The following is a 26,202-nucleotide window of genomic DNA, read 5'->3' as shown; positions in this document are numbered from 1 at the left end:
AATCAGGCTATAAGATGGGACTCAGAAATTTATTTCTTGGCCAGGCACGGTAGCTCACACCACCCGTAATCCCAGCACTTTAGGAGGCTGAGGTGGAAGAATTGCTTAAGCTCAAGAGTTCAAGACCAGCCTGGGCAACATAACGAGACCCTGTCTCTACCAAAAATAAAAAATAAATTAGCCAAGTATGGTGGCGCACAACAGTAGTCCAAGCTACTTGGGAGTCTAAGGGCAAGAGGATTGCTTGAACCCAGGAGATGGAGGCTACAGTGAGCTGTGATTGTACCACTGCACTTCAGTCTGGGTGTCACAGCAAGACCCTGTCTCAGAAAAGAAAAAGAGAGAGAGAAGAAAGAAAATAAAGAGGGAGGGAAAGAAGCAAGGAAGAGAGGGAGAGGGAGGGAGGGAGGGAAGGAGAGGAGGAAGGAAGGAAGGAAGGAAGGAAGGAAGGAAGGAAGGAAGGAGGCAGGGAGGGAGGGAGGGAGGGAGGAAGGGAGGGAAGGAGGGAGGGAAGGAGGGAAGGAGGAAGGGAAGGAAATTTATTTTTCTCCAGTTGTGGTTTATGACATTTTATTCTAACTTTTTCTCCAAAATCCTTTTTGGTCCTCTTTCTTTCATTCTTGGTGCTGTCATACTTGCTAACTTCTGCACCCCCACTTCTGCTTTGCTCTCTTGGCAAAATCCTCCTTTCCTTGTATCTTCTTGCTTTCTTGTTTTATATGATACCTACCCTAAGATTAAAGTAGAACAAAAATTACTGTTTGTGACTTAAGCAAAAATGGTTTGACTAACAAATATTCACTTTCATATTGCATTCCAGATCACAAGTCCCATTAGGCTAGAAGTGGTTTCAGTTCAGTTTAACAAACATTTATTGAGTACCTACTGGGTGTACGAGGCCCCTGGGGATACAAAGAGAAACAAGTACACAAATAGTGAATTGCACTGCCCTCTATGAAAGGGACCAGATTTCCTACTGGCAGCTTTTCTTTAGGATTCCAGAAATTAAATAATTAGTACCACAATCCTTACATATATATATTTATATATATATATATTTAAGGGAAAGATCCTTCTTAATCCCACATCAGTTCAACAACTAATCAAAGAATGGGCTAGGGCCAGGCACAGTGGCTCACACCTGTAATCCCAGCACTTTGGGAGGCGGAGGCAGGTGGATCACCTGAGGTCAGCAGTTCGAGACCAGCCTGACCAACACAGTGAAACCCCATCTCTACTGAAAATACAAAAATTAGCTGGGCATGGCAGTAAGCACCTATAATCCCAGCTACTCGGGAGGCTGAGGCAGGAGAATTGCTTGAACCCAGGAGGCAGAGGTTGCAGTGAGCCGAGATCACGCCATTGCACTCCAGCCTGGGCGGCAAGAGCAAAACTCCAACTCAAAAGAAAAAAAAAAAAGAATGGCCCAATCTTGTGATGGGGCTCAGCTATTCATATGCTCCAGTTCCTCCTCAGTCTAATTCTTAATCTTCTTACCTACACAATTGTCATGCAAACCTTGGCCCATCCCCTTAGGTGCACAGGTATGTACACCAAAGAAGAATCTAATATGCAACTTGTTTCCCCATTTTAATCCAGATACTATAATGTTCTGTTCACTTAATTTCTTCCATGGTGTCATCTCTTTTCCTATGAATGCAAAATTATTTTTACCCTCCTCCCTACTGCCTTGTACCCAGGTCCACAACTACAGTTCTTTTCCCAGGAATAGCCCTTTTTCTATTTGCTCGTTCAAGGATTCTCACAGCTTTACATTGTTACTAAGGTCTTATGGAAACCGAAGCAAAGTGGCAAGAATGGAATGCATTGGGGAAAAGATTTAGGGTCCCTGGGAGCCAAGACTGTGCTATAAAAATGCGCTAGAAAATGCTATAAAAGCACAGAAGAGGAGTATATAATTTTACATGGGGAAATCAAAGATTCAAAGAGAATGTGACATTTGAATTGAAGGAGCACTCCCAATTCAACAGCTGGGAGTAGAGAGGAAGTTCCAAACCGGAAAAACAGAATACACAGAGACCTGGCAGTGTAAAGTACATGGTATGTTCCATAGGACAAAGTCCGTTTCTTATTGTTGCTAGAGTACTGGGAGGCGACAAAGGTGGGAGAAAATGAAACTGGAAGGTAGGAAGAGACCAAGGGCTTAAAGTTTTTACATGCTGGAGAGTTTCAGTTTCATCCTGTAGGTAATAAAGACCCATTATAGGATTTAAGCAGGAATGTGACATGATCTGTGTTTTAGAAAGACGACTTCTCGCCACAGTTTGGTGAACCAGTTAAAATATGATTCCAAACCCAGGCAAGGCTCTTTTCCTTTTATTTCCTTTTCTCTGTGTTCTTATCACAGCCCAGTGGCATAGTAAATAAATAGATCTGAAAATGACATTTCGTCATTCATTTTTAAAGATAGGCTCTCAAGTGATGCATGTTTAATGCTGATCTGACTCAGAGGGAATACATTGATCTTGCAAGGTTTGTAAAAAGACAATTTGGCATTTTTAAATCCTCTTGTCCTTTTTAGAATCATGAGGCCATTTGAAGGATTGCTGCTTTAATTTGCATCCAGATTCCCACTTTGGTCTGTTGCTACTTATAGTGGCTTAGGTGCTAAAGAGACTTCCGGTCTTTTGTGGTTCTATATGAAGGATGGATTCTTAGGATAAAAATGAAGCTGAGGATGCTGGGTTACAGATATGTGTTATTGATAAAATCAAAAGACACATATGCTTAACCCACTACCACAGAACACTCATGGTTTTTAAGGAACACAATTTTTTTCAAGTAAATAAAGCACTGTGGAGATTCTTGATGCCATAATTATGATAGTACATCAGATTCGTTTCATCACTATAGTCTGTAGCATACATAGGATATGCTATAAATTATTTTTAATTGAGTTTTCCCTGTAAGAAAGCATATCAGAATTCCGTGAATGGTATTATTGTAGAAAAACTTAAAACCCATTCTTATTCTAAAAGTAAATTATTCATAATCTCTGTCCTTTAACTGATCAAAGTACACTAATGTTTCATGATTGAGAAGCAGTGGATTATTATAGTTAGTCATTCTTTAAGATGAACTCCTGACACCTACCAGAAAGTATTGATTATTAACATTTATTTAGATGTTATCACTAGTGCATTGAAGTTACCATGCCTGGAGTTAGAAGGGCTTTTTCCTAACACTTTCATTTCTTATAAGTAAAATATCACTGAAAGTTAAGTTGTGGAAGAGAGTATCTCCCAAGACCCCAGGTCTCTTAGACAATTAGCGTGTGCTGCCCCTTTGTAGGAATGAGAGGGTTCTTCATCCTCCACGAATACTCATGGTTTCTATAAATTACCTTGTGGCTTGGCATTATTGAGGGAATACTTTATAAAAAGAAACCAATTTGGATATTTGGCTTTAAAAATCTTTTTTTTTTTTTTTTTTGAGCCAGAGTCTTGCTCTGTTGCCTAGGCTGGTACAGTCTCAGCTCACTGCAACCTCCACCTTCCAGGCTCAAGCAGTCCTCCTGCCTCAGGCTTCCAAGTACCTGGGACTACAGGCATGTACCCCCATGCCTGACTAATTTCTTTATTTTTAGTAGAGATAGGGTTTTGCCATGTTGGCCAGGCTGGTCTCAAACTCCTGGCCTCAAGTGACTCCTGCCTCAGCCTCCCAAAGTGCTGGGAAAAATCTTCTTCCTTTTCAAACCAAACCTTTTCCTTCAAGAGTAAATAAATCATGTCCAAGATTCCCGCATGAGCCCTACACTGGAACGGGGGTTCTTTTTCTAGATATCACCCTTGCCTTAGAAGAGGTCTTACAAACCTTGGTGACCAAGCATCCAAACAGCATTTTTTTTTTTTTTTTTTGGAGACAGAGTCTTGCTCTGTCACCCAGGCTGGAGTGCAGTGGTACAATCTTAGCTCACTGCAACCTCTGCCTCCCAGGTTCAAGCAATTCTCTTGCTTCAGCCTCCTGAGTAGCTGGATTACAGGCACACGCCACCATGCCTGGCTAATGTTTCTGTATTTTTCATAGAAACGGGGTTTCACCATGCTGGCCAGGCTGGTCTCAAACTCCTGACCTCATGATCCACCCACCTCAGCCTCCCAAACTGCTAGGATTACGAGCTTCTGGCTGTGTCCTCTTATAGTTTCTTTTCTTTTTTCTTTTTTTTTTTCTTTTTTTTTTGAGACAGAGTCCTGCTCTGTTGCCCGGAGCCAGGCTGGAGTGCAGTGGCTCGATCTCGGCTCACTGCAACCTCCGCCTCCTGGGTTCAAGCAATTCTCCTGCCTCAGCCTCCTGAGTAGGTGGGACTACAGGCACACGCCACCACACCCAGCTAATTTGTATTTTTTAGTAGAGATGGGGTTTCGCCATGTTGGCCAGGATGGTCTTGATCTCTTGACCTCATGATCTGCCCGCTTCGGCCTCCCAAAGTGCTGGGATTACAGGCATGAGCCACTGCACCTGGTCCTCTTATAGTTTCTTAACTCATGTGTCCTTTTATTGCATTCTGAGACTTTCTTGTATTTTGCTCTATATCTCTGTTGACCTCTTGGATTTCACATGGATCTACATTAAGAGACAATTATAAAGATTAATCAGTTAGTACGTTAAAAAGTAAAAAGGTCGGGCACGGTGGCTCATGCCTGTAATCCCAGCACTTTGGGAGGCCGAGGCAGGCGGATCACAAGGTCAGGAGATCAAGACCATCCTGGCTAACAAGGTGAAACCTTGTCTCTACTAAAAATACAAAAAAAAAAAAAAAAAAAATAGCTGGGTGTGGTGGCTTGTGCCTGTAGTCCTAGCTACTTGGAGGCTGAGGCAGGAGAATCGCTTGCACTCAGGAAGTGGAGATTGCAGTGAGCCGAGATCACACCACTGCACTACAGCCTGGGTGACAGAGAGTCTGTCTCAAAAAAATAAAAAGTAAATAAGAGTGCTCACTTTGGCAGTGAATATACTAAAATTGGAATAACACAGAGATTAGCATAGCCCCTGTGCAAGAATGACATGCAAATTTGTGAAGCATTCCATGTTTTTGAACTAAAGCAGAAACAAAACGAAATATGTAATGTTCTCTCTTATAAGTGGGAGCTATACATGGGGTACATATGGACATAAATATGGCAACAATAGACACTGGGTAAATACAGGAGGAGGGAGGGGGGAGCAAGGGTTGAAAAACTATTATTGGGTACTGTGCTCACTACCTGGGTGACAGATACATTCATACTCCAAACCTCAGCATCACACAATATACGTTTGTAACAAACCTACACATGTACCCTGGATCCTAAAATAAAACCTGCTCAGTTTGCTCATAAAAAGGTAAATAAGAAATATAGATATTAAAATAGTTTTTTGACACCAAGAGTTAGAATAATCACACATCATGCCTGTTTCTTCTTCCAAAACACAGGGTCTCTTTTTGTGGGGGAGTGAAGTGGGAAGACCCAATCTTTCCTCAACCACTTCTATGCATGTCTGAAGCTCAGAGTATTGGAAAGAGCACTGGGCTTTTCCAACTGAGCAACCTTCAGCAAGTCATGTCATTTCACTACACCTCAGTTTCCTAGTCTGTATAGTGAGGATGATAATAAAACATGCCTCATAGGGATGTTGTGGGACTTAGATGTAAAAATGCTTGATAAAATCCTGATGAATTAAAAACTGGTTAGGGTTTTTTGGGGCCATTTTTGTTAAAGCATATTCATTTTAATTATTTTGTTTATTATCTGCTTTTTTTCTTAGTACAACTGACCTAGGACCTCAGAAGTTTTTTTATCTTCAGTATAACAGGATTTTCTCCACAGATTTCTGTAACCTAAGTTCACTATAAGCTGAATTCACTGGTCTTTTTAAAAGACCTTCAAAAATTGGAAGGGCAACATGAGTCTATTGAGGTCTCATGAAAGTTGTCTTCTGTGTTGGTTTGCTAACTACAAACACGTCATTTCTACCATTTTCTGGGGTCCTTTAGTCTAGCTCCAGTTCCTCTCATTTTGTTTCCTAGCTTTTTACATCACAGCTTGTTGAAGAACTTGATTAAGTACGTTGTGTTCACTCCCTTCCTTTCATCTGTTGTCCAATTTATTTCTCCATGAACCGTTCCATTCAGTTAGTTTAAAGCCATCTGTTTGAGTGCTTTCTATATCTTTGAAACTTTTAGATGCTAAATCTATTAGTAATGGTTTAGAATTTTTCACCCTTTAAATGTTGGGCTAAATTCCTTAATAAGTGAAACAGAATGAAAGAAAAGTGTTCGGTATAAGTGTAAACTCAGGTGGATATCAAATGGAACCACAGAAGTTAAAGAACTATATATACCTGTTCAAGGGACTAATTAAGGAATAGTCATAGAAACCAACTTCCCTGTTAGCACCAGAAAATGAACACTTCCTGCCAGATACTACAAACTATCATTTATTGACTGGTTCCTGAAAATTGAGAAAAAGGCAAAAAAAAAAAAGTAAACCAGAAAAGCAAAAAGCTAAGGAAAAGCAGTAATGAACCTTTTTTTTTTTTATTTTTATTTTTATTTTTTTGAGACGGAGTTTCGCTCTTGTTACCCAGGCTGGAGTGCAATGGCGCGATCTCGGCTCACCGCAACCTCCGCCTCCCGGGTTCAGGCAATTCTCCTGCCCCAGCCTCCCGAGTTGCTGGGATTACAGGCATGCGCCACCATGCCCAGCTAATTTTTTGTATTTTTAGTAGAGACGGGGTTTCACCATGTTGACCAGGATGGTCTCGATCTCTTGACCTCGTGATCCACCCGCCTCGGCCTCCCACAGTGCTGGGATTACAGGCTTGAAGTAATGAACTTATTAAAGAAGGCCACAGAAATCAGATGCACAAAAGAGAGTTTCATGAATAGATTTGAAATCCACAATCACCAGACAAGAGAAAATTAATCCCTCACAACCTACCTATTATACCCTCCTCACCTTGGTACATTTGAGGCATTTTAAAGCGTGTGTTTGTGTACATGTCTGCAGATGCACACACATCAGCCATCTGTGAGTGCACTGGAATTGCAGGTAGAATTTGACCATTCCCAGCCCTCAAATATTAAATTTTCTCCAATCTCATACACCCAATCCGCAGGTTTTTTTGCATGTGTACTTTAATGAAGGAAGCTGCTAAACTTCACCCTGTCTGAAATTCACCCCTGGTAGCTATTAGTCTCTAGGATCAAGTTGGTTTGGTCCCTTTTTAAACAGTTGAAAAGAACTTGAATTAAAAGGAAGAGGGAGGATGGGAGAAGTCCATGACTTAACAGGGAAAAGATTTGAACAAAAGATGTTTTTTTAAAAATTATTTATTTTCCTTTCTGGATGATTTAGCAAGAGATCAAGCCAGCTGCCTATAATGAAAGTTAGTGGGCACCTGGTTTGTTCTGCAGGGTCTGCAGCCTTTTTGCAGTGGAAATTGTGTGGCCTCCTGTGCTATTAGCCTTGTGCTCTGGTGTTGCCAACTGATTTCTCCAATTCTCTTTTCTCAGTGGGCTAGAACACAGCTGGTTAAATAGGCCGTGACTCACATAAGCTCCCGTGTCTTTTTTACTGACTGCTTTATGGAAATGTATCACACTCCAAAGGGTCCCCATTGTTGTTGCTGTGCATAGCTGAGTGAAGAGTCATGTTTAGCATTGAGAGATGGAATCCTATCCTGTCATTTTTTATTGCAGAGTTGGATGTGGGTGGGATACAAGGGTTTAAAGGAATCTAGATGAAGAGAGAAAGATATCTGAGAATTTCTTTTATCTTCATCTGCCATGAAAGTTGGGTGGCCATCACTTCTGGGTAACACACTTCTCTGTTGATCTTATCTTTATGGCCCCATATCCTTCAGCTAAGTGAATCTTTTCTTTATATGGGCTGTTCTAAGAGATTTAGTTAAGTGTAGTGGTAGAGAGAGATTATGACACTAATGTAATTCTGTTTTGTGCTGATATAATGTAATACACCTTTAGACTTACCCAAGAGGGCCATTTATTCTCAATAAATCGAAATCATTTTTATTTTTTCATGATGGTGGTGGTATCTTTTCTCAGGTAATGAACAAAAAGCTTCTTTTTTTAACTGTATACTTAAATATAAATTTTTTGCCTTAAAATAGCAACCTATACAATTGTTTGCAACTTCTTCCTGTTTTTATACCCATCCTCTAAAACATACTTTTACATACTTTCTACTATACATTAAGTAGCTCTCTGCAGATCTGTTTATTTACTAGTAGGGGTGGAGTCAGGCATACAAGATTCCTGCCTCATTGCCCCATGGTATGGCTAACATTGTGCATCCTCAGGATCATCAGTTCTTGATCAGTAGCACTCTGTGCTGACACCAAAAGAGGACGTAGCTTGCATGACACTGTGGATTCCCATCTTGTTTGCTTGGATTTGTCAGATCATGGAGCTAATGAGATTGAGCTCAGAGTCAACTACATTGAGAACAGCTCTATTATTGGACTCACCATACAGTACCTTGTACATATAAGACAATAATTTCCTAATTTTTTTTTCCATATACATTCTAAACTTTGCCTATAATCCCATTTTTTCCCACTGCCCATAAGAGAAACCAGGCAAGAGAGTTCCTCAATACAGATTCTAATGAATAAGAAAGCAACATAGGCCGGGTGCTATGGCTCACGCCTGTAATCCCAGTACTTTAGGAGGCCAAGGCAGGTGGATGACCTGAGGTCAGGAGTTCGAGACCAGCCTGATCAACATGGTGAGACCCCATCTCTACTGAAAATACAAAAATTATCCAAGTGTGGTGGTGGGCGCATGTAATCCCAGTTACTTGGGAGGCTGGGGCAGGAGAATCACTGGAACCCAAGAGGCAGAGGTTGCAGTGAGCCAAGATTGCACCATTGTACTCTAGCCTGGGTGACAAGAGTGAGACTCTGTTAGAAAGAAAGAGAGAGAGAGAGAGAGAGAGAAGGAAGGAAGGAAGGAGAGAAAGAAAGAAAAGAAAGAAAGAAAGAAAAGAAACAGAGAGAGAAAGAAAGAAAGAAGGAAGGAAGGAAGGAAGGAAGGAAGGAAAGAAAAGAAAAGAAAGAGAAGGAGAGAAAGAAGGCAGGCAGGCAGGCACATCTTACTGACTACACACAAAAACACAGCATGTAAAAAACTGTTTCTAGCTATATTACTTTTCAGAATCTTTTTAGTGAATGACCAAGAGAGAAAATTCAGCAATTCCTTCTGTACCCCAATTTTAGCAAACTGAGTCTGACTCTTGGATAGAGAAGGTGGTGGTGGTGCTGTCTCTAGTCTCCTAGAATTAGTAACTTGGAGTTACATCTCTGCTGCATTATGTCTTTGTTTTCTTGGTGGTGGCATTCTTGGGTTTCGGTTAGTCGGGAGAGAAAAGTCTCATGCTGATAATGTACTGAAAGTAAATGAAATTAAATAAGCGAAGCAGTGCTCATCACTACTTCCTCCCCCTTGGGTAATTCAATTCAAGCTCTCTCTCTGATGGCAACTCACAGGGGCTGTCTCTGTCACCCCGCTGGGGCCTGGAGTCTTAACATCTAAATAAAAGTTTCACTCAAGCATTTTTTATGCTCCTGCCAGCAGGATCAGTGAGCTGGTGTGGGCACATTAATGTAATATTCATACTCACAGACTCTCCCTGCACACGAGGCAATGTCTTCCCATTTTCATAATTATAGATGTTCCATAAAATGCCATTTAAATTTGCATTAAAAAAAGGAGGTTTGAATTCTAATAGAACGTTTAACATGTCTTTTATGATTCAGACTCTTGGCATCTTTAACAAGGAGCTGTGTCTCTAAGTTTAACAAGACCTTTAAAAACAAAAGGAAAAAAACCTATAGGAAGAAGAGATGGAAACTCCAAGCTTATGGGATCCTGTTTCCTCATCCCCCTATGTCTTTAATTTAATTTTTAGGCCTCCAGGAGCAATTTTTTTTTTTTTTTAAAGAAAGTCTAGCTCTGTCACCCAGGCTGGACTGCCGTAGTTCAATCACAGCTCATGGCAGCCTTGAACTCCTGGGCTCAAGGGATCCCCCTACCTCAGCCTTCTGAGTAGCTGGGATTACAGGTGTGTGCCACCACACCTGGCCTCCCCAGGAGCAATTTTTTGACAGCACTTCAGAGAGCCTTCTCTTCCATAACTGGTCCTCACCCAACTCAATGCCTCTCCCTAAGTAGAACCTGCTACTGTTTTCTTGGAGTGTTTCCAGAGGGATAGGAGAAATGAAAGAATCCTAGAAAAATGAACTTTCCTTTGCTGCTATTCATCTCGTGCATGCACCCTAAAATGGATTAAAAGGATTTATGGCAACCACATAGTTTGCTAACTGTGAAACACACAAATGAAAATAGTCCATGAACAAGGAAGTTCACAATAGGACCAACTGGATAAAGAATCAGGCACATAGACACACTTAAAAACAAAAAAGAGGTTCTTCTGATCTATCTTTTTAAAACTAAGCTTGAAGGAGCTTTAAAACAAAATGTAATTTTGACTGCATTTTAAATTGTCGTGAGATGTTATTTTTAAACAAAAAGTAGGAAAAATACTGAGCAAAGTAGTGCCAGCTCACAGTCACCTTTGAATAAATGTTACTGAAGGAAATGTTCAAAAAACAATTGTTTGAAAAAAAAGTTATTTCAACCATAACTCTCAAGATATTGTATAGGTGCCCAGTTGATTCATATGTAGTTACTGTATTCCTAACTTTGTTTTGTATTTGGTTTGCTTCATAAATTATTTAAGGCAATCCAAAAGAGATTTGGGTTCTGGGACTAAAAAGAATAAATGTTAAAATACTGCTAGCCCAATTACCTTCATTTTGCCTAATTAAGAAATGTAGAGCGTGTTCTTAAAAGAGGTTGGTTTTTTTTTTTTCATTCTTCTTTCATTTTATTTTTTGAGAAGTAAATTCCTTCTTTGTCTCTATCCTTCGTCTCTCCCTTACGTGAAGTAAGTATAAACCCCAGTGGAGGAAGATGGATCTTGACTTCTCAATAAATTTGTACCTAACAAGGCTAATTGAAAGCCAAGAACGTTAGCAGCATGCGATGAAAGGCTGATGTCAGTTTCAGGGTATTTTTTGTGAAGCCTTCTACAGTTCTTAGATTCTTTCCCATACTTTTTTTTTTTTTTTTTTTTGAGATAGAGTCTCGCCCTGTCACCCAGGCTGGAGCGCAATGGCACAATCTCGGCTCACTGCAATCTCTACCCCCAAGATCAAGTGATTCTCCTGCCTCAGCCTCCCAGGTAGCTGAGACTACAGGCACACACCACCACAGCCGGCTAATTTTTTGTACCTTTAGTAGAGACGGGTTTCACCGTGTTGGCCAGGTTTCTCTCAAACTCCTGACCTTGTGATCCACTCGCCTCTGCCTCCCAAAGTGCTTGGATTACAGGCAAGAGCCACTGCACACAGTCTCTTTCCCATTACTTTTAAGAAATCAGGATTTGGCAGTTATTGCTAAGTTCAGCTTGCGTAGCACTTCTTGTGCAAACTTAAAATTTATGTTCACAGAGGTGGCTGTCTGTTAAAAGAAAAAAAATTGAACGTGTGTTTATTGCTCCCTCTTAGATAACTATGTTTGATGTGAAGTCTGTTACTTATTAAAAATGTTTGTCTGTGCTGGTAGCTATTCATTTGACTTTTGATTATCTCAATGAGGTTTATCCAATTTGGAACTTATATACATAAGAAAATTCTTAATTTTCTGGGGTCCTTTTCCTGCCAGTCAGTACATATTTAGGCTTTCTCACCTTACTACAAATTAATGTATATTTAGATATTTTTAAGCAATTTTAGCATTAGATATAATTGAAAAGAAAGAAAATTGGCCAGGCAGTGGCTCACGTCTGTAATCCAGCACTTTGGGAGGCCAAGGTGGACAGATCACTTAAGGTCAGAAGTTTGAGACCATCCTGGCTAGTACAGTGAAACCTCATCTCTACCAAAAATACAAAAAATATTAGCTGGGTGTGGTGGCGGCGCCTGTAGTCCCAGCTACCTGGAAGGCTGAGGCAGGAGAATCACTTGAACCTGGGAGATGGAAGTTGCAGTGAGCTGAGATCACACCACACTGCACTCCAGCCTGGGTGACAGAGCAAGATTCTGTCTCAGAAAAAAGAAAGAAAGAAAATTTGCTTTTCTCTCCAATCATATAGAAATTGTCTTATCTTGTGCTGTGTTTAAGCAGTTGCCCTTTTGTACTCTGTTATTAATGTGAATTATCTAAAGTAGCCTAAATGAAAATTTTGCCAGGTTTCAACAAAGCATTTTGCCATTGGTCTTTTTAGGAATGGAAGACATCATCAGAGGAGCTCAAGAGCTTGATAACATAATCAAGCAAGGATACTTGGAGAAGAAAAGCAAAGGTATTGGTCAGACCCACAGATTGCAGGACATTCCAGGAAGGAAAGGGAAGTGAGGAAAAAGAAGCCTAACACGTTGGGTGCCTTCTCTGTGTCTAGTACTGTGCTAGGCAGATACAAGGCAAAAGCAAAGCAAGGAAAGAAGAGTCTGGTGTTTGTGTGTAGGCTAAAGAGAGATGTCCCAGCCTTGGGTAGACTGTAAGCTTCTTCAAGATAGGAATAGTTATGCCCTGCTCACCTCTCTAACTCCAGTGCCTTTTATGTGACAGGTGCTTAACAAAACTTGTTAAACCAATGAATGGTGTTCTTGTCCTCATCTCTCAGTGTGCTCCCACTGTATAGTTTTTATATCATATGTGAAGCAGCCTACTTTCAAATTTCAGACAAGCCCAACTCCTTTTTTTTTTTTTTTTTTTTTTGAGACAGTCTTGCTCTGGGTGTAATCGTGGCTCACTGCAACCTCCAGCTCCTGGTTAAAGTGATTCTGCTGTCTCAACCTCCTGAGTAGCTAGGACTACAGGTGTGTGCCACCACACCCAACTAATTTTTTGCATTTTTAGCAGAGACAGGATTTTACCATGTTGGCCAGGCTAGTCTTAAACTCCTGGCCTCAAGTGATCTGCCCACCTGAGCCTCCCAAAATGCTGGGATTACAGGCATGAGCCACCACCTTTAAAAAGAAAAAAAAAAAAAAAAAAGACAGGATCTCCCTCTATTGCCACGGCTGAAGTACAGTAGCGCCATCCTAGCTCACTGCAGCCTCCAACTCCTGGGCTCAAGTGATGCTCCCACTTTAGCCTCTCAAATCGCTGGGACAACGGTTCACATAACTGTGCATGGCTATTTTATTATTTTTTTGTAGAGACATGGTCTCACTTTGTTGCTTAGGCTGATCTCAAACTCCTGGTTTTAAGCATACCTCCCATCTCAGCCTCCCAAAGTCCTGGGATTACATACATGAGCCACTACTCCTGCCTTCAAACCCAACTCTTGACCTCTAATTCATTCAATTAGAATAGGTACCACTAGAGTTGGCATCTTAGGTTTAACACTCAACAGGCAAATTGGCTCAACACCAAAAGAAAAAAAAAAAGACTCTTTCATGGCCATGGCCTGGAGAATCATTTTGCTTTGTCAAAGGCAACACATTAAGATATAATGGAGAATTTGAAAATGTGCAGGATGAGATTAGAACCCGAAAGCTATAAAGGAGGCTAGATAAAAAGACAGCTGTGGGAACACAGAGCAGGCAACTCTGTTTAGAACTTGGACCTTTAACTGAGCTAGTCCCCTGGACCCTAAGTCAGTATGGGATAACCTGTGGGAGTAAAAAGGAGGGTTTTACAGTCCATTAACCTGGGAAATAAAACAGTAACACACTGGACTGTATGTTGTTGGATTTTACAGACTTTTCAATGATGGTAGTTATCTGAATTTATGTCCCCTACTGCTGTTCTGTTTAGATCATAGTTTCTTTGGATCGGAGTGGCAGAAGCGATGGTGTGTTGTCAGCAGAGGTCTCTTCTACTACTATGCTAATGAGAAGAGTAAGTGTTCTCCATTTGCACAGCAGCATCTCACTCCTGGATGCAAACACTTCGTAAATTCTCAAGTACTTAGATCTCAAGATAGCAGTCCTTAACTAATATCCATAAAGGGACATGCTTAGGAAAGAAATAGGCATGGGCACATAATACCTTGCCCATCACCAAAAACAGAGAAGCCAATTTAGAAATTATTTCACCTTTAAACACTAAGAGTGTGGTCAGCATATCAAAAGGTTATCTTTTATTATGATTAACAACAGAACATTATAAATGTTGAATGTTTTTATTTAAAAAAAAAAAGAACTTGAAACTCTTTATAGGCATCAATGCCATCGCTAAAATATTGAAAAAAAAATTAATTCTGAGAAAGACTTAAAGAGCTTAAACAATGGCCCATAAATAGAACCCCCAAGGGCATACTCCAAACTTTATCCTAATGACTACTAGGAAGTACGTAGTGCAGTGGACATTCCTATAGCCATGGAATATGGAGACCCAAATGGTTGCTGTACCCAAGACATGCGCTTCAGCCAGATGACAGCAACAATGAAGTGTTGATTCAGGCCAGAGACAGTTTTTTAATGATCCACCACTGACTCAATCAAGTCAACCCTGGAAGACCTTCTATGCATGTTTAATGCAATTGATTGATTTATGAATAGAAATAGAGGACATAAGCACAATGGGAGACAATTACAAATAAATACAAGCTAAAAATTATTATAGATGAATGCAAACTTTTAAATAGGGGATACTCTTATACAGAGTTGGACTGCCCCAGGAGTAATTCTAAGAAGCAAGAGAGAAACAAAGTTTAAAAAACATCAGTTCTTGTTAGGGAAAATTTCCTTGTGCTGTGCACCTTCATACAGAGGCCAGCAATACAGTTTGAGTAGACCCGTCTTCTTCCTTGCAATCATTCTCTGTTTCTCCTTCCTTACTCCTTCCTCAAATTTAGTCCTCTCCCAGTACCTGGATATCCAATGTAGAGAATAATCAGACACCCATCCAGTTGCCTTTGTACTTCCCGCACCTGTGGCACTAAGGTAGTGGAAAGAACTGCAGTTTTGCTAAGTGACTTGAAATTCTTAAGATTTGCCCTTGGCGGAGATTGCAGTAAGCCAAATCGCGCCACTGCACTCCAGCCTAGTGCCTGTTGACAGAGCAAGACTCTGTATCAAAAAAAAAAAAAAAAAAGATTTGCCCTTGGACTTGGTAGCAATTGCTTCATCCTGCCTCCCTTCCTGCAGTGGTTATCACAGAACTTCACCTACTGTTCACCATCCTAGATTCCTCAGAACCTTTCCCATCTAGGGGCAAAGTCTAAAGCCCTGCTTGGAAAGGATAACAGCATAGTTTGTAAACTGAGCTACAAGTCCCCTGTCTCCTTCCAACCCCCAGCCCATTCTCAAACCCAGCAACCACAATTTCTCCTCTAAATTATAGGCATACAACACAGCCAGCTGTTCTTTTCTTATTTTAAAACTCCAAACTAATATACATTTGTTACTATAAAAATGTTCATCATTTCTTTTGCATTTAAATAAGTGCTTGGCATACCTAGATATAAAACAAGGTGTGTCACGTCTGTTCATTCAGAATCTTCCATACTCACGATGAGAGAGGAGTGGGGAGAGCAAGAGCAAGAGACTCGGAGGCTTTTATTGACCATTTTGCCATCAGGGTGAAATAAAATCTAGTGACCAAAGAAACAACAAAACATTTTAGTGGCCAGTTAGAACAAGGAGAGATACTTCAACAAAAAAGATTCTGGTGTCAAAAAGCACTGTTCCATGGCTCCCTTCTCGCCAGTTATTTCTTATTGTGCCCATGACATTTTCTTTAGTAAGAAGAGTGTTTATGTATTTCTTTTAGCTCAATTGGGTGAGGACAGAGTCTTTTTTCTTTTTCTTTCTTTTTTAATGTTGTCATCCCACTGCCATCCTTATCATTATCATCATCAAAAAGCATTTATTAAGCAATTCATTTCACACGATATAGGGCTCAAAGCATCCCAGACACTGTGGTTCCTGTTCTCTGTGTTCTGCCTGAACCACGCAATAAGGACACAAAATTCTTGCAAGCCCTCCTCTTTTTGTGTTTCTAACATTTTTTTAAAGTAGTGACAAGCAGAATAGTCTCCCCTTCACTTAGGGTCCTTTTCCTTTTATCTCCTTCCTCGTCATCTAATAATACTCAGCATTACTCTGCTACTTCCCAGGTTGACCTCTTAGAAGAAGGATAAAATACTGAGTTGTAATTATTCTCCCTCTAACATAAATTCCCACCTGACCAGCAGGGGAGGGGGAGAGCAGTTTAGCCCAAATGCTACATATGGCATGGGAGGCGATTTTGGGACCTTATAATGCTCCCCTGTGCTGCTGTCCCTCCCCTCAAATGTGAGCTCTGCTGGCCCTGATAATAATGTTTCAGCTCTATAATAGCCTTCGAGAGCCTCACATTTACAGCCACACTCTCCCTGCTGTAATAATTCCTTCTTTCTGTTATTATAGATCTCTTAACATTCTAATAAATTCTCTGTCTCTGTTGTACTCTTTTGGCAAAATAACCTTTCACGTTGCATTTCCCTAGCTTGGCAGTGATATCTGCCTCACTGTCACAGTAGCCTCTTCCTAAGCTTCTCTACCTTTCCTTGACTATTGTGGTTCCTCAGGGATGTAACAGCTGTTTCTGTGCTTTTATTTTACATACCAGAGAAGATGCCTTCCCTTGCCAGTTGCATCTCTCTAGGGATACAGGGAGCTTTTCTATCTTTCAGGCAAGCAGCCCAAAGGGACCTTCCTCATTAAGGGCTACAGTGTACGGATGGCCCCCCACCTGCGAAGAGATTCCAAGAAAGAATCCTGCTTTGAACTGACCTCCCAGGATAGGCGCAGCTATGAGGTAGGACGCACCAAGGAAATGGTGATCCTCATTGGTGTTACAGTTTCCTTCTGTATTGCATGTGAGCCATGGTTACTATGCTGGGTTCCAGCCTTTCTTTGTTACCTGCTCATTTCGTACCAACTAAGACCCTCTTTCTTGACATTACCTCACATTTGTCATGCCATACCCTCCCTCTGTTGCCACTCTCATCCTAGATACAGACTTTGCTTGGCTTCCATCCTTCATTCCTCCCCTTCTCGATTTCACTTCGTAGGTGAGCTGCTTGTCAATTGCAGCACACAAGCCAATTCCTTACTTATAGTCTCTGATTTTATGATTTAAAATCCCATTCTCTTTATTTTTCAACTGATTTTCTTCACTTCCTCCCACGAAACCCAGAAAACAGAAGATCTAACTGTAGAGTAAAAAAAAAAATTATTTTACCATGTTCATCTTGCTATCCAAAATAGTCTTCCTGTGTGTAGATGCCTTGCATATCTCTGAAGGATTTCTAAGATATTGGTAACAATAGTTAGTAACAATAATAACTGAAGGACTAGAGGACCTGGTCGAGGCAAGAAAGACTTATTCCTCGCTATGCTCAGTTTGAATCTTTACCTCATTATAAAATTAATTTGTTTTATTTTATTTTTGCCATCTTCATCCTGAACGACCAACAAAATTTAAAAATTTCTGACTGTGGAAATATAATGATTTTTACCAATGTATGTTTGCGTGTGTGTGTATATTGTTTCCTGCTTTTGGGTAATTTTTACCTTATCACGATTTTATTAAAGCAATTTAGAAAAACTTCAGCTTATGAAAAAGAGAAAAACCATGTTAAGAGTAAATTAACCACTTAAGTAATCCTTTTAGTCTTCATACTTTTCTCAGCATTCTTCTTTTTATTTCTAAAGTATCTTAACTCTTGTTTTGTTAAAGGACCTAGGTCTTCATTATGCAATTTCCAAAAATCGTTTAACATTTGTACTAAAACTTTTCTATACAGTCCTTTATGAATATATGTAATATAGATGTATGCACTGAATATATTCCTAGTTATTTTTATTATTACATCCTGATAGCAACATATCTAGATAAAAGTTTATGTAACAAGTCTAAACGAATATTTCTAGAAATGTTTTTATAGAAATGTGTTTTTAAGAAATCAAGAATGACAATGTCTATTAAAAAGTATTATGCAGGAATCCAGTTTCTTTGTATAGCGTATATCTTTACCTTACTCCAGTGGCCAGATAATTAAAATATTTTTCAGGAGCAATTATTACAAGTTGATTTATTTAAAATAAAAAATTACTAAGGGCTAATGCTTGACTGGCCTATTTTGTAAATCAGAATGTAGTTTATTTACTTCTTTTCTTTGGCCTGTTAAATTCAAATCATTACCATTGTCTGTGGATTCTTCTTCTACGACATCCTTTGGCTCTTCCCCTTCTTATTTATTCCCACAGCCATCACAATAGTTAAGTTCACCCAGAGGACCAGTTGGTCTTCCGTCTCGAGATTTTTCTATTTCAATCCTTCCTACTCACAGCTATTGAAAGAATCCCCCACTCCCTTTGCTAGAGCTGATAGTGGCTTCCTGTTGCCTACATTTTAACTCTGAACTCCAGGTACTCGAGCCATTTTACAAAGTCTTCTCTGCCCCTCAGGTCTCCAACTTCACCTGTTATTTTTCTCCATTCAAGTTGATCTGCCAGCCGGAATTCCCCATAAGTCATTTTATTCCTGTTCTTTTGCACATGGGTCTCCCTACCTGAAATGTCCAACTCTATCCACCGGTTTCCACAGACCCTTCTTTAAAATCCAGCCAAAATGATATTATTACAGCAAGCCACCCTGACCTAACCTACTCTAGGCAACAATAGGTGTTCCCTATCTCCTCAATATCCAGTTGATATCAAATGTGCCTCCTTTGTAGTGTTCCCATTTCATCTGTGTGGGTTGGTTTGCTTTTTTTCTTGTAAACTTTTCTCAAATAAACGCCTGATGAAGGAATAGATAATTAAATGAAAGAATGCACATGGACATGAACGTCTGGACTGAAAGAGCTGTCATCTCTGGGTATGCAAAACTGCTGAATGAAAAATCAGTTTGAGTGAATTATTTGGTCTTTTTTCTATATGTTATGCAGACAGAGAATCCTGAACTTTAAACTTGACTCTGAAACTCAGAGGTTCCTCCCACTTGGACATCCCTGTCAAGATTCATGGAAATTTTAGTGACAGTGATAAATTAATTCACTGATTTTTCTCTAGTTTACAGCTACTAGTCCAGCAGAAGCCAGAGACTGGGTGGATCAAATAAGTTTCTTGTTAAAAGGTAAGTGTCACTATTATAGAAATAATACTTGAGTTGATTTGCAGTTGAAGTTTTGTTGCATAAATGTAATCTACAGGCTTCAGTATGTATTTTTTCTATCCTTTCTCAAGTCTGCCTTTTCTACCACATTCTTCATATTATAACAACAAATAGTACTATGTATAAATGAGAAGGTAAAGATGACATCAACCTGGAGAAGACTCTGGTATCATAGCTCATCCACCTACCTACAGGCAAGTCTGTAATATTCAAAACCACTAAAAAAGAAGATTCTAAAAATCAGCTCAGCCCAATTCAGTGTCTCCTAACCCCTTATATTCTGGAAAGGAAATTTATAATATCCAACTTAAAGTCATCTAGTTGCAATTGAGGTTCAAAATCTTCTTATTTTAGTCTTAGGAGGAAGTAGAAATCTAAACTAATCTCGATGGTCTTCAGGGACATTGTACATTAAAAACAAATTGCTATTTCCCAAGCCACAATAAGATGTTCCTTGCTTTAGGATGGGAAGGGACCTGCCTGAAGATGGTAAATGACTGCTCTTAGAGTACCCTCTGCCGGCCAGCCTATAGACAAAGCAGAAACAGTGGCCCAGGAAGGCTTATCTGCGAGTGGCCTGGCACGTAGAAGAAGCCAACCTTGGGTGTGTCACTTGGTATTAGATAATCCTCACTAACCATCATGGCAGGACCCTACCTCTGCAGAAAGGCAGAAGCACCAACTTTATACATGGCCCAAGACCTAGAAAGAAACATGTCAACCTAAAAACGCCAAGCCTTTTCATCTGTTTTTTATTCTGCTATGAGATTTTATTGTGGATAAAAAGAAGGAAGCACCAGAGCTTTAATTACAAGAATTGTCTGTTTTACTCAGTTATGCCTTTGCTATCACAAAAACAAACTATTGCACCTACCAACAGCGTCACGTATAATAGACTGGAACTAGGCAAACATGAACATTGATGGCAAGACTACAGGGTATACTCTCGTCTAGGTGCCTTGGATTTATGCGTGTAATATACCCCTAAGTGTGTAAACCTCAATAAAACTCAAAGCAGCTTTATTGAGCTGTACCCTGTGGTACTTTCAGAATCCCACATTGACGAAATTATTCATTCCATTTTATTTTAAAACAAACAAAATAATAACATATGGTTTAAGCCACAAATGTGTTTTTGATCCTTTCCTCATATGTGGTGGCACCAAAATTCAGATGAAAATTGTTGCAAAATCTTTATTAAAAGCCTAATCAAGCCAAACAGTTTTATTGCATTTTGAAATGAACGTTGGACGTCTCTCCATCCTTTCCTTCCCTAGAGTACGGTGACTGCACTCACCCATCCTGCAGAGGGCCCTCAGCAGGATTTCAGAGAGTACTCTGTAGTATACATCAGAGAATGAACATTCCCAGTTCCCCATTAAAATAAAAAACCAATCTCCCTCCCCTGCCCTGGTGCTCCGCAGTGCTGTAATGGCTCAACACCCTCTATACAGTGACCCACTTAAAGGGCAGCTAGACGCTGCAGTTGCAAAAGGACATGGTAATTGCATCGTTCAGCTATTCCATTTGGTCTTGTATTACTGTTATATTTTTCCATACCCCGTTTCTTCTTCTCTTTCACTGTTGTCCATTTTTTTCTCCGCAAACAAACTTGTCTGAAATTCTGCAGTGAAATCATTGGGGAGATGAGCTTCTGACAGCTCCAATATTCTACAGAGTTCCCATGGCCTATGCACCCTGCAGGACTGCAAGCCTTCACTCACCCTTCCAGTCTTCTACTTGATGAGTTGTGTGCAGCACACTGGCTTTTCCTCTTCTGGCCTATTTTCTTCCCTTCACCTCGTGTTCTCATTTATACACCCATACTTTTCAGGGGTGCTTCACCCTGGTCAAGTTTTATTGCAAGGAAGGATTTATGCTGATGGTTTAAACCTGATGCAGTGCTAGTCTGGCCTTTTCTGTAGATTTCCTGCCACCAAAGCTCACATTAGAAATAACAGCATTTAACCTGGTGTTTCATTTTCTTTTGACATGTTTTACTCTCATCCCACTTCCTCCTTCTCCCTCTTTCCTCCCACCTTATTATTTTATTTTTCTCTGTTTCTTGATTCATTCTCATCTTTGCCCTGGCAGATCTGAGCTCCTTAACCATTCCATGTGAAGAGGAGGAGGATGAAGAAGAAGAAGAACAAAAAGAAGAAGAGACATATGATGATATTGATGGTTTTGACTCCCCAAATTCTGGTTCCCAGTGCAGACCCACTATCTTGCCTGGTAGTATGGGGTTAAAGGAGCCTACAGAGGAGAAAGAAGAAGAAGATATTTATGAAGTCTTGCCAGGTGAGAAATTTTGTGCTCCGTTTATCTTCCGCTAGTTTCAGAAATTCGTGACCTGATTAAAGAATAATAACCTTGCAATAAAAAAAAAATAACTTTGAAAATTCCAAAGGAAGCCAAATCTAGCCTTCATCCTCTGAAGGAGATAATGTAGGAAGCTTTATGAGATTGTAGGGAAAATGGTAATGAAGCTCTGCCTTGCTCTGGGAGCAAGAAGAATTTGATTAGGGAGTGTCTTCTATCCATGCCATGTGAAGTAACTTATTACATGTGTCCACCAGGTTAAACAGTCAAGAACATTTACATTGGTTTTTATTGGTTTACTGTGAGTTTTGGGATGAGTCATCAAAATTCTCAAGTTTCAACTTTTTGGTGTGTAGTTGTGAAAATAATGGAAAATTGCTTCAAAATTTTGAAGGATTTCAAAAATCTGAAACATGTTGTAAATGCTGACAAACATTTTTAGTAATACCTTCATAGAGCAAACCTTGATAATAAACCTTGATAGAGAACAACACGCTATTACCTAGTTCAGATATACCATGAATCAAATCACAACTCTTTTTCTTTTTTTCCATGCTTCATGTCCACATGATCAGCATCACAGCTGTGGACAGGATTATCACTACTCTTAAAAAGAAGCCTAACATGTTTTATCTGCTCATCATTACAACATGTCTACTCTCTATATTTCCTTTTTTCCAAAGGCATGAAAACTATCATCTTAAAAACTATATAGTCATCACTGCTTCTGCATAGCCACTTCTAGTGGGGATAACAGCAGCTGGTGAACAGTGCAGAGCTCAGTGGGGGTCAGACGGAGGAGAACCAAAGCCTGAGCTTTTAATTGTGAGGTAGTTAGACCACAGGAACGCTAATCTTCAAGTCCATTCAGAAAGATGGTTCCTATGGAAATTTGCCAGGAGTTCAGTGCTCTGCTGAGAAATTCAAGTTAAGCTTAAATTTATAGCAATTCAAGCCTCAATCCCAGATGAACCTAGGAACTAAGGTGAATCTAACACTCAAGCCCCTGAAGATAGGGCTGGTTGCTAAAAGCATCAACAGTAAGCAACTTGCATTTCAAGGCTTACTAAGAAGAGCGTCCAACTGCATTTATCTCTTCCTGGGGAAGAAGCTACGTCATTGCTTCCTGAGTCAAGGGGCAGGACTTTGGCCACATGTCCCCGCCCTGCTGGGGACTTTACCCACCCACCAAGGAGAGCCTGCTTCTTCTCCTAGCACTTCTAGCCTCTGCCAGTTCCGACTTCTCCAGCCTTTTTGTTGTGTTTTATTATGCAAATGATATCTTGGCTGAGGTCGAGCCATTTCTTGTGTCTGACGTTAAAAAAAATGATAATTTCCTCAGCAAGTCATCGTCGTTAATGAAGTTTTACAAAAACAGATACAACCAAAGGAAAATAAAATTTCACAGGTGATAAATTTTTCCAATTTCCCTGGCAGAATTCGATAGGATTGTTAAATTAAGAGTGAAGGTGTCTGTTAGAAAGCAACGAGCAGTGATGGGTAATTTTATAGAGTGGAAAATTGAATCAAATTGCTACATTAAAACACAGCTCCTCTGAGAATCTTCCCTTTCACAGTCAGCTCCATTGCAACAGCAGGGTGCAGAAATGGATCTAATTCACAACACTCCCTAAAAAGAGATGCACTCCCCAACTTGGCCAGAATTTTCCTGGTGAGCTCATATTCTGCTCACTCCTGCCCAGGCTTGGGGAAATATCTGGGTGACAGTCCATTTTGGGTTACAACTGTGGAAGAGTGCTCTGGGAATACCTCAGTGAACCTTCTGGGGTGGAAAGAAAGGGCCTTTTTATGTACCATGTTTTGTTTTCAAAAGAGCCAGGGAGGAGGGGGCTGATGCTCAGAGACACAGAGCAAAGGAGAATAAAGAGAAAGAGGCCTCAAAAAATTAGATGAGTTTGGGACTGTCACCTTATCCCAGGAGTGGGCAGCGAAGGTATGATTGGCTTCCTAATGACCATCTTTCTCTTGCCGCCTAAACTTTTCCCCTTGGCCATTGCAGCACTGCCCAGAGTAGCAGGGCATTTTTCCAAAATTCCCACCAGCTGGTGTGTTGGAGTGGCCCCAAGGGCATGAAGACTGGTCTGAGGGTACACTTACCCTGTATCCACAACCAGCTGTCCATTGGAAGTGAGGAAAGCCACACAGTAGGAAACCCAGGGTCTCTTTCTTCAGGTTAAGGAAACAGCAGCTAAGTGCCCTCTTAGTTTCCAAAGGACAGCACTGTACCCAGCCAACAGGTTCTTTCCCATAAGCCTCTATCCATCACAGTTCTTAGAGACAGAGTTGGAGGTGGGATATATTGACATTTAATTATGATATGAATATTTCAGCAACCAGTCGCTATCACTCAGCTTCCTGTCCACTCCACTCAGCTGTTGCTTCTGAACTTACTGTTTGAATTTTACATGTGCCACACCATCAGTCCTGGAGAAACTGAGAAGGGAATGTGAGGGGGCCTAACCCTCTCCTTTCTGCTACCCTCTCACAAGACCACCTACCAACCAGCGGCACATGAGACAGCATGGTATCATAGGTACAGATACTGGCTCTAAGTCAGGACGGATCTGCTCTGCCACCTGCTAGCTGTGAGACCTTGAGCAAGTTACTTGCCCTCTCCCTGCCTGATTGTACTACCTGTAAAATGGGGAAAACAATAGTAGTTGTCTTAGAGGAATGTGGTAAGGAGTCTAGAACTGACATGTGTAAAGTTCTTAGCACAGAGCCCTGACATGCAATGGCATACAGTGAGTACTCAGTAAATGCTGGTTATTATTAATGTGATGGTGTTTAAACAGGAAGTGTTATCTCCTTGAAGAACTGGAGGTGGTTAGGTCCCTGCCCTCTCGAACCAGACCCGAGACAGTCCAGTTGTATATTTCCAGCTATGTGTATGGAGGAGGTGAAATTGAAAATCCTGAGCAGATGGAATGTGGAGTGCACCTTCTGCTCAGGCCCATTTTTACTGCGAGGCCAGGTGCTGGGTGGAAGGATGGCCTACAGTAACATTGGATTGTGCTAACACTGCATACCCATCAAGAGTCAAATACGTGGGCCTCTAACATTTGTTTCATTATAACAAGTAAATGTGCTTTGTGGAGGATATTTAACATTGACAGTTCTGCTAATCCTCCCTTTTGGGATGGGGCCCACATAAGCCCTCACTGTCTCTATGGGGAAAGCCATGTTAGTGAGACCTCCCTTCCAGGGTATAATTTAGATGGGCTTCCTAATAGGGAGAAAAATGTATGTAACAAATACCAAGTCAAAAAAAATGTTTTTCGTAATCAAAACAATGTATGGGTCATCACATTAAACTCACTCCATCACATTAATCATGGAATAATTAGCATTTGCTACATGGCTAGCACTCTTCTCCCCATGAGGGAACACCAGAGTACTCAAGGTTTTCAGCCAGACCACAAAAATGTTAGTGCTGGAAAATATGGTTTCAAGGTTGGTATCTGGTGGGATTTCTGAACATCCGTGTTGAGCATATGGGGGCTGATTGTTTTAGGATCTCATTTGCAATAGATTAAACTGCAGGGAACTACCACAAAGAAATGCTAAAGCAATATGTAGAAAATAGGAGGCCTTTCTGAGCCCTCTCTCACCACCACCACCACTCTCATAGTTATTTTACAGGCCAGCATAGGCCCAGCTCCATGATTCAAGATTCCATAAAAGGACAGCTTTTATCAAATTTTGTCTGAGGTCTCAAGGCTGGGATCCAGCAAGGCGCCTGAGACCATTGAAGTGCTATAACTGGGGCCTTGTAGCAGCTGCAGTGGCAACGGAATCTGGCTGTGTTCTCTAGAGAGATTTCAGAAGCGCAAATGGAAAGAGAGATGAAGAGCCTTCTTTGGGAATTTCTGTGCACATTCCAATGCTGCCCACACTGCCCCAGGGTGTTATTATAGACCTAGAAACCAGATTGCTTTATAATAAAGCATATAACTGAGTTTTTTAAATTTTGAGTCAAATGGAAACAAGCATTCTGTGGAATTATTTTTCCCCCTGTACAGTTGTTCAGACCCACAGGAAGGGGTAACAGTGAAGGTAAGAATTCTAAAGAAATTTAAAAAAAAAAATGGAGAAGAAAAATACAAAGTTTATGAAGAAAGAGCATCAGGAAAGAGTCAACACCATTATCAGGCCTCCTCTGAACTTCTGGTCTTTTCTCTTTCTTACTCCCATACCCACGGAGCCCCAGCCACACAGTCCTGCTTGGCCAGCGCCAAAACTGGAATCATGTTGTTTCTTCTACCTAGACTACCCTCCTGATCTCAGCCTGTGAAATCGTCCACATTCTGGTCAACCGTCTCCCTAGTGACACCTTCCCAGATTCGCAACTGGAATTAAGCTTTGTTTTAGCCCTCACCACAGTGATTTGTATTCAGGTCTTTCTCCCCAATTAGTAGATGCTTAGGTATTATTTGTGAAATTAAATTCAGTGCATTCCAAGTGTTGCAGTTACCACAAATTGAGTTTAATATCTTATACATCATAATATCTTATACATCAAGCCCATATCACTGAAATAGGATGCAAATATTTTGAGGTAACAGTTGAGATTACCAAATACACAACAGAGAATTAAATGTGTTATTAGCATCTTTTTGTTGTTGTTGTTTTGTGTTTTTTGTTTTTTGTTTTTTTTT

General features: G+C 40.5%; 1 protein-coding gene, 1 long non-coding RNA gene and 1 pseudogene across 6 annotated transcripts in view; 2 read left to right on the top strand and 1 right to left on the bottom strand.

Moving 5' to 3' along the window:
* The window catches only part of SKAP1 (src kinase associated phosphoprotein 1), a 314,730-nt gene that overhangs the window by 240,028 nt on the left and 48,500 nt on the right, over positions 1-26,202 (top strand). For all 5 annotated transcript variants that reach the window (XM_032279878.1, XM_032279881.1, XM_032279880.1 and 2 more), the window contains exons 5-9: positions 12,312-12,389; positions 13,850-13,933; positions 16,713-16,837; positions 19,099-19,162; positions 21,296-21,502. In XM_032279878.1, coding sequence (XP_032135769.1) covers positions 12,312-12,389; positions 13,850-13,933; positions 16,713-16,837; positions 19,099-19,162; positions 21,296-21,502 — 558 coding nt within the window. The remainder of the gene's footprint in view (positions 1-12,311; positions 12,390-13,849; positions 13,934-16,712; positions 16,838-19,098; positions 19,163-21,295; positions 21,503-26,202) is intronic.
* Positions 4,956-5,055, top strand: LOC116553524 (annotated as a pseudogene).
* On the bottom strand, positions 6,376-7,030 carry LOC116552925. Its single transcript, XR_004269555.1, has 2 exons — positions 6,837-7,030; positions 6,376-6,527 (listed from the first exon to the last, which is right to left on the bottom strand). It is a non-coding gene; the product is annotated as an uncharacterized LOC116552925 (long non-coding RNA).

The sequence above is a fragment of the Sapajus apella genome, unplaced genomic scaffold, assembly GCF_009761245.1.
Source record: "Sapajus apella isolate SASKATOON/1434 unplaced genomic scaffold, GSC_monkey_1.0 scaffold12, whole genome shotgun sequence".
Classification (NCBI taxonomy): domain Eukaryota; kingdom Metazoa; phylum Chordata; class Mammalia; order Primates; family Cebidae; genus Sapajus; species Sapajus apella.
Note: the sequence above shows the minus strand (reverse complement) of the source record. Positions and strands in the feature narration are given on the sequence as shown.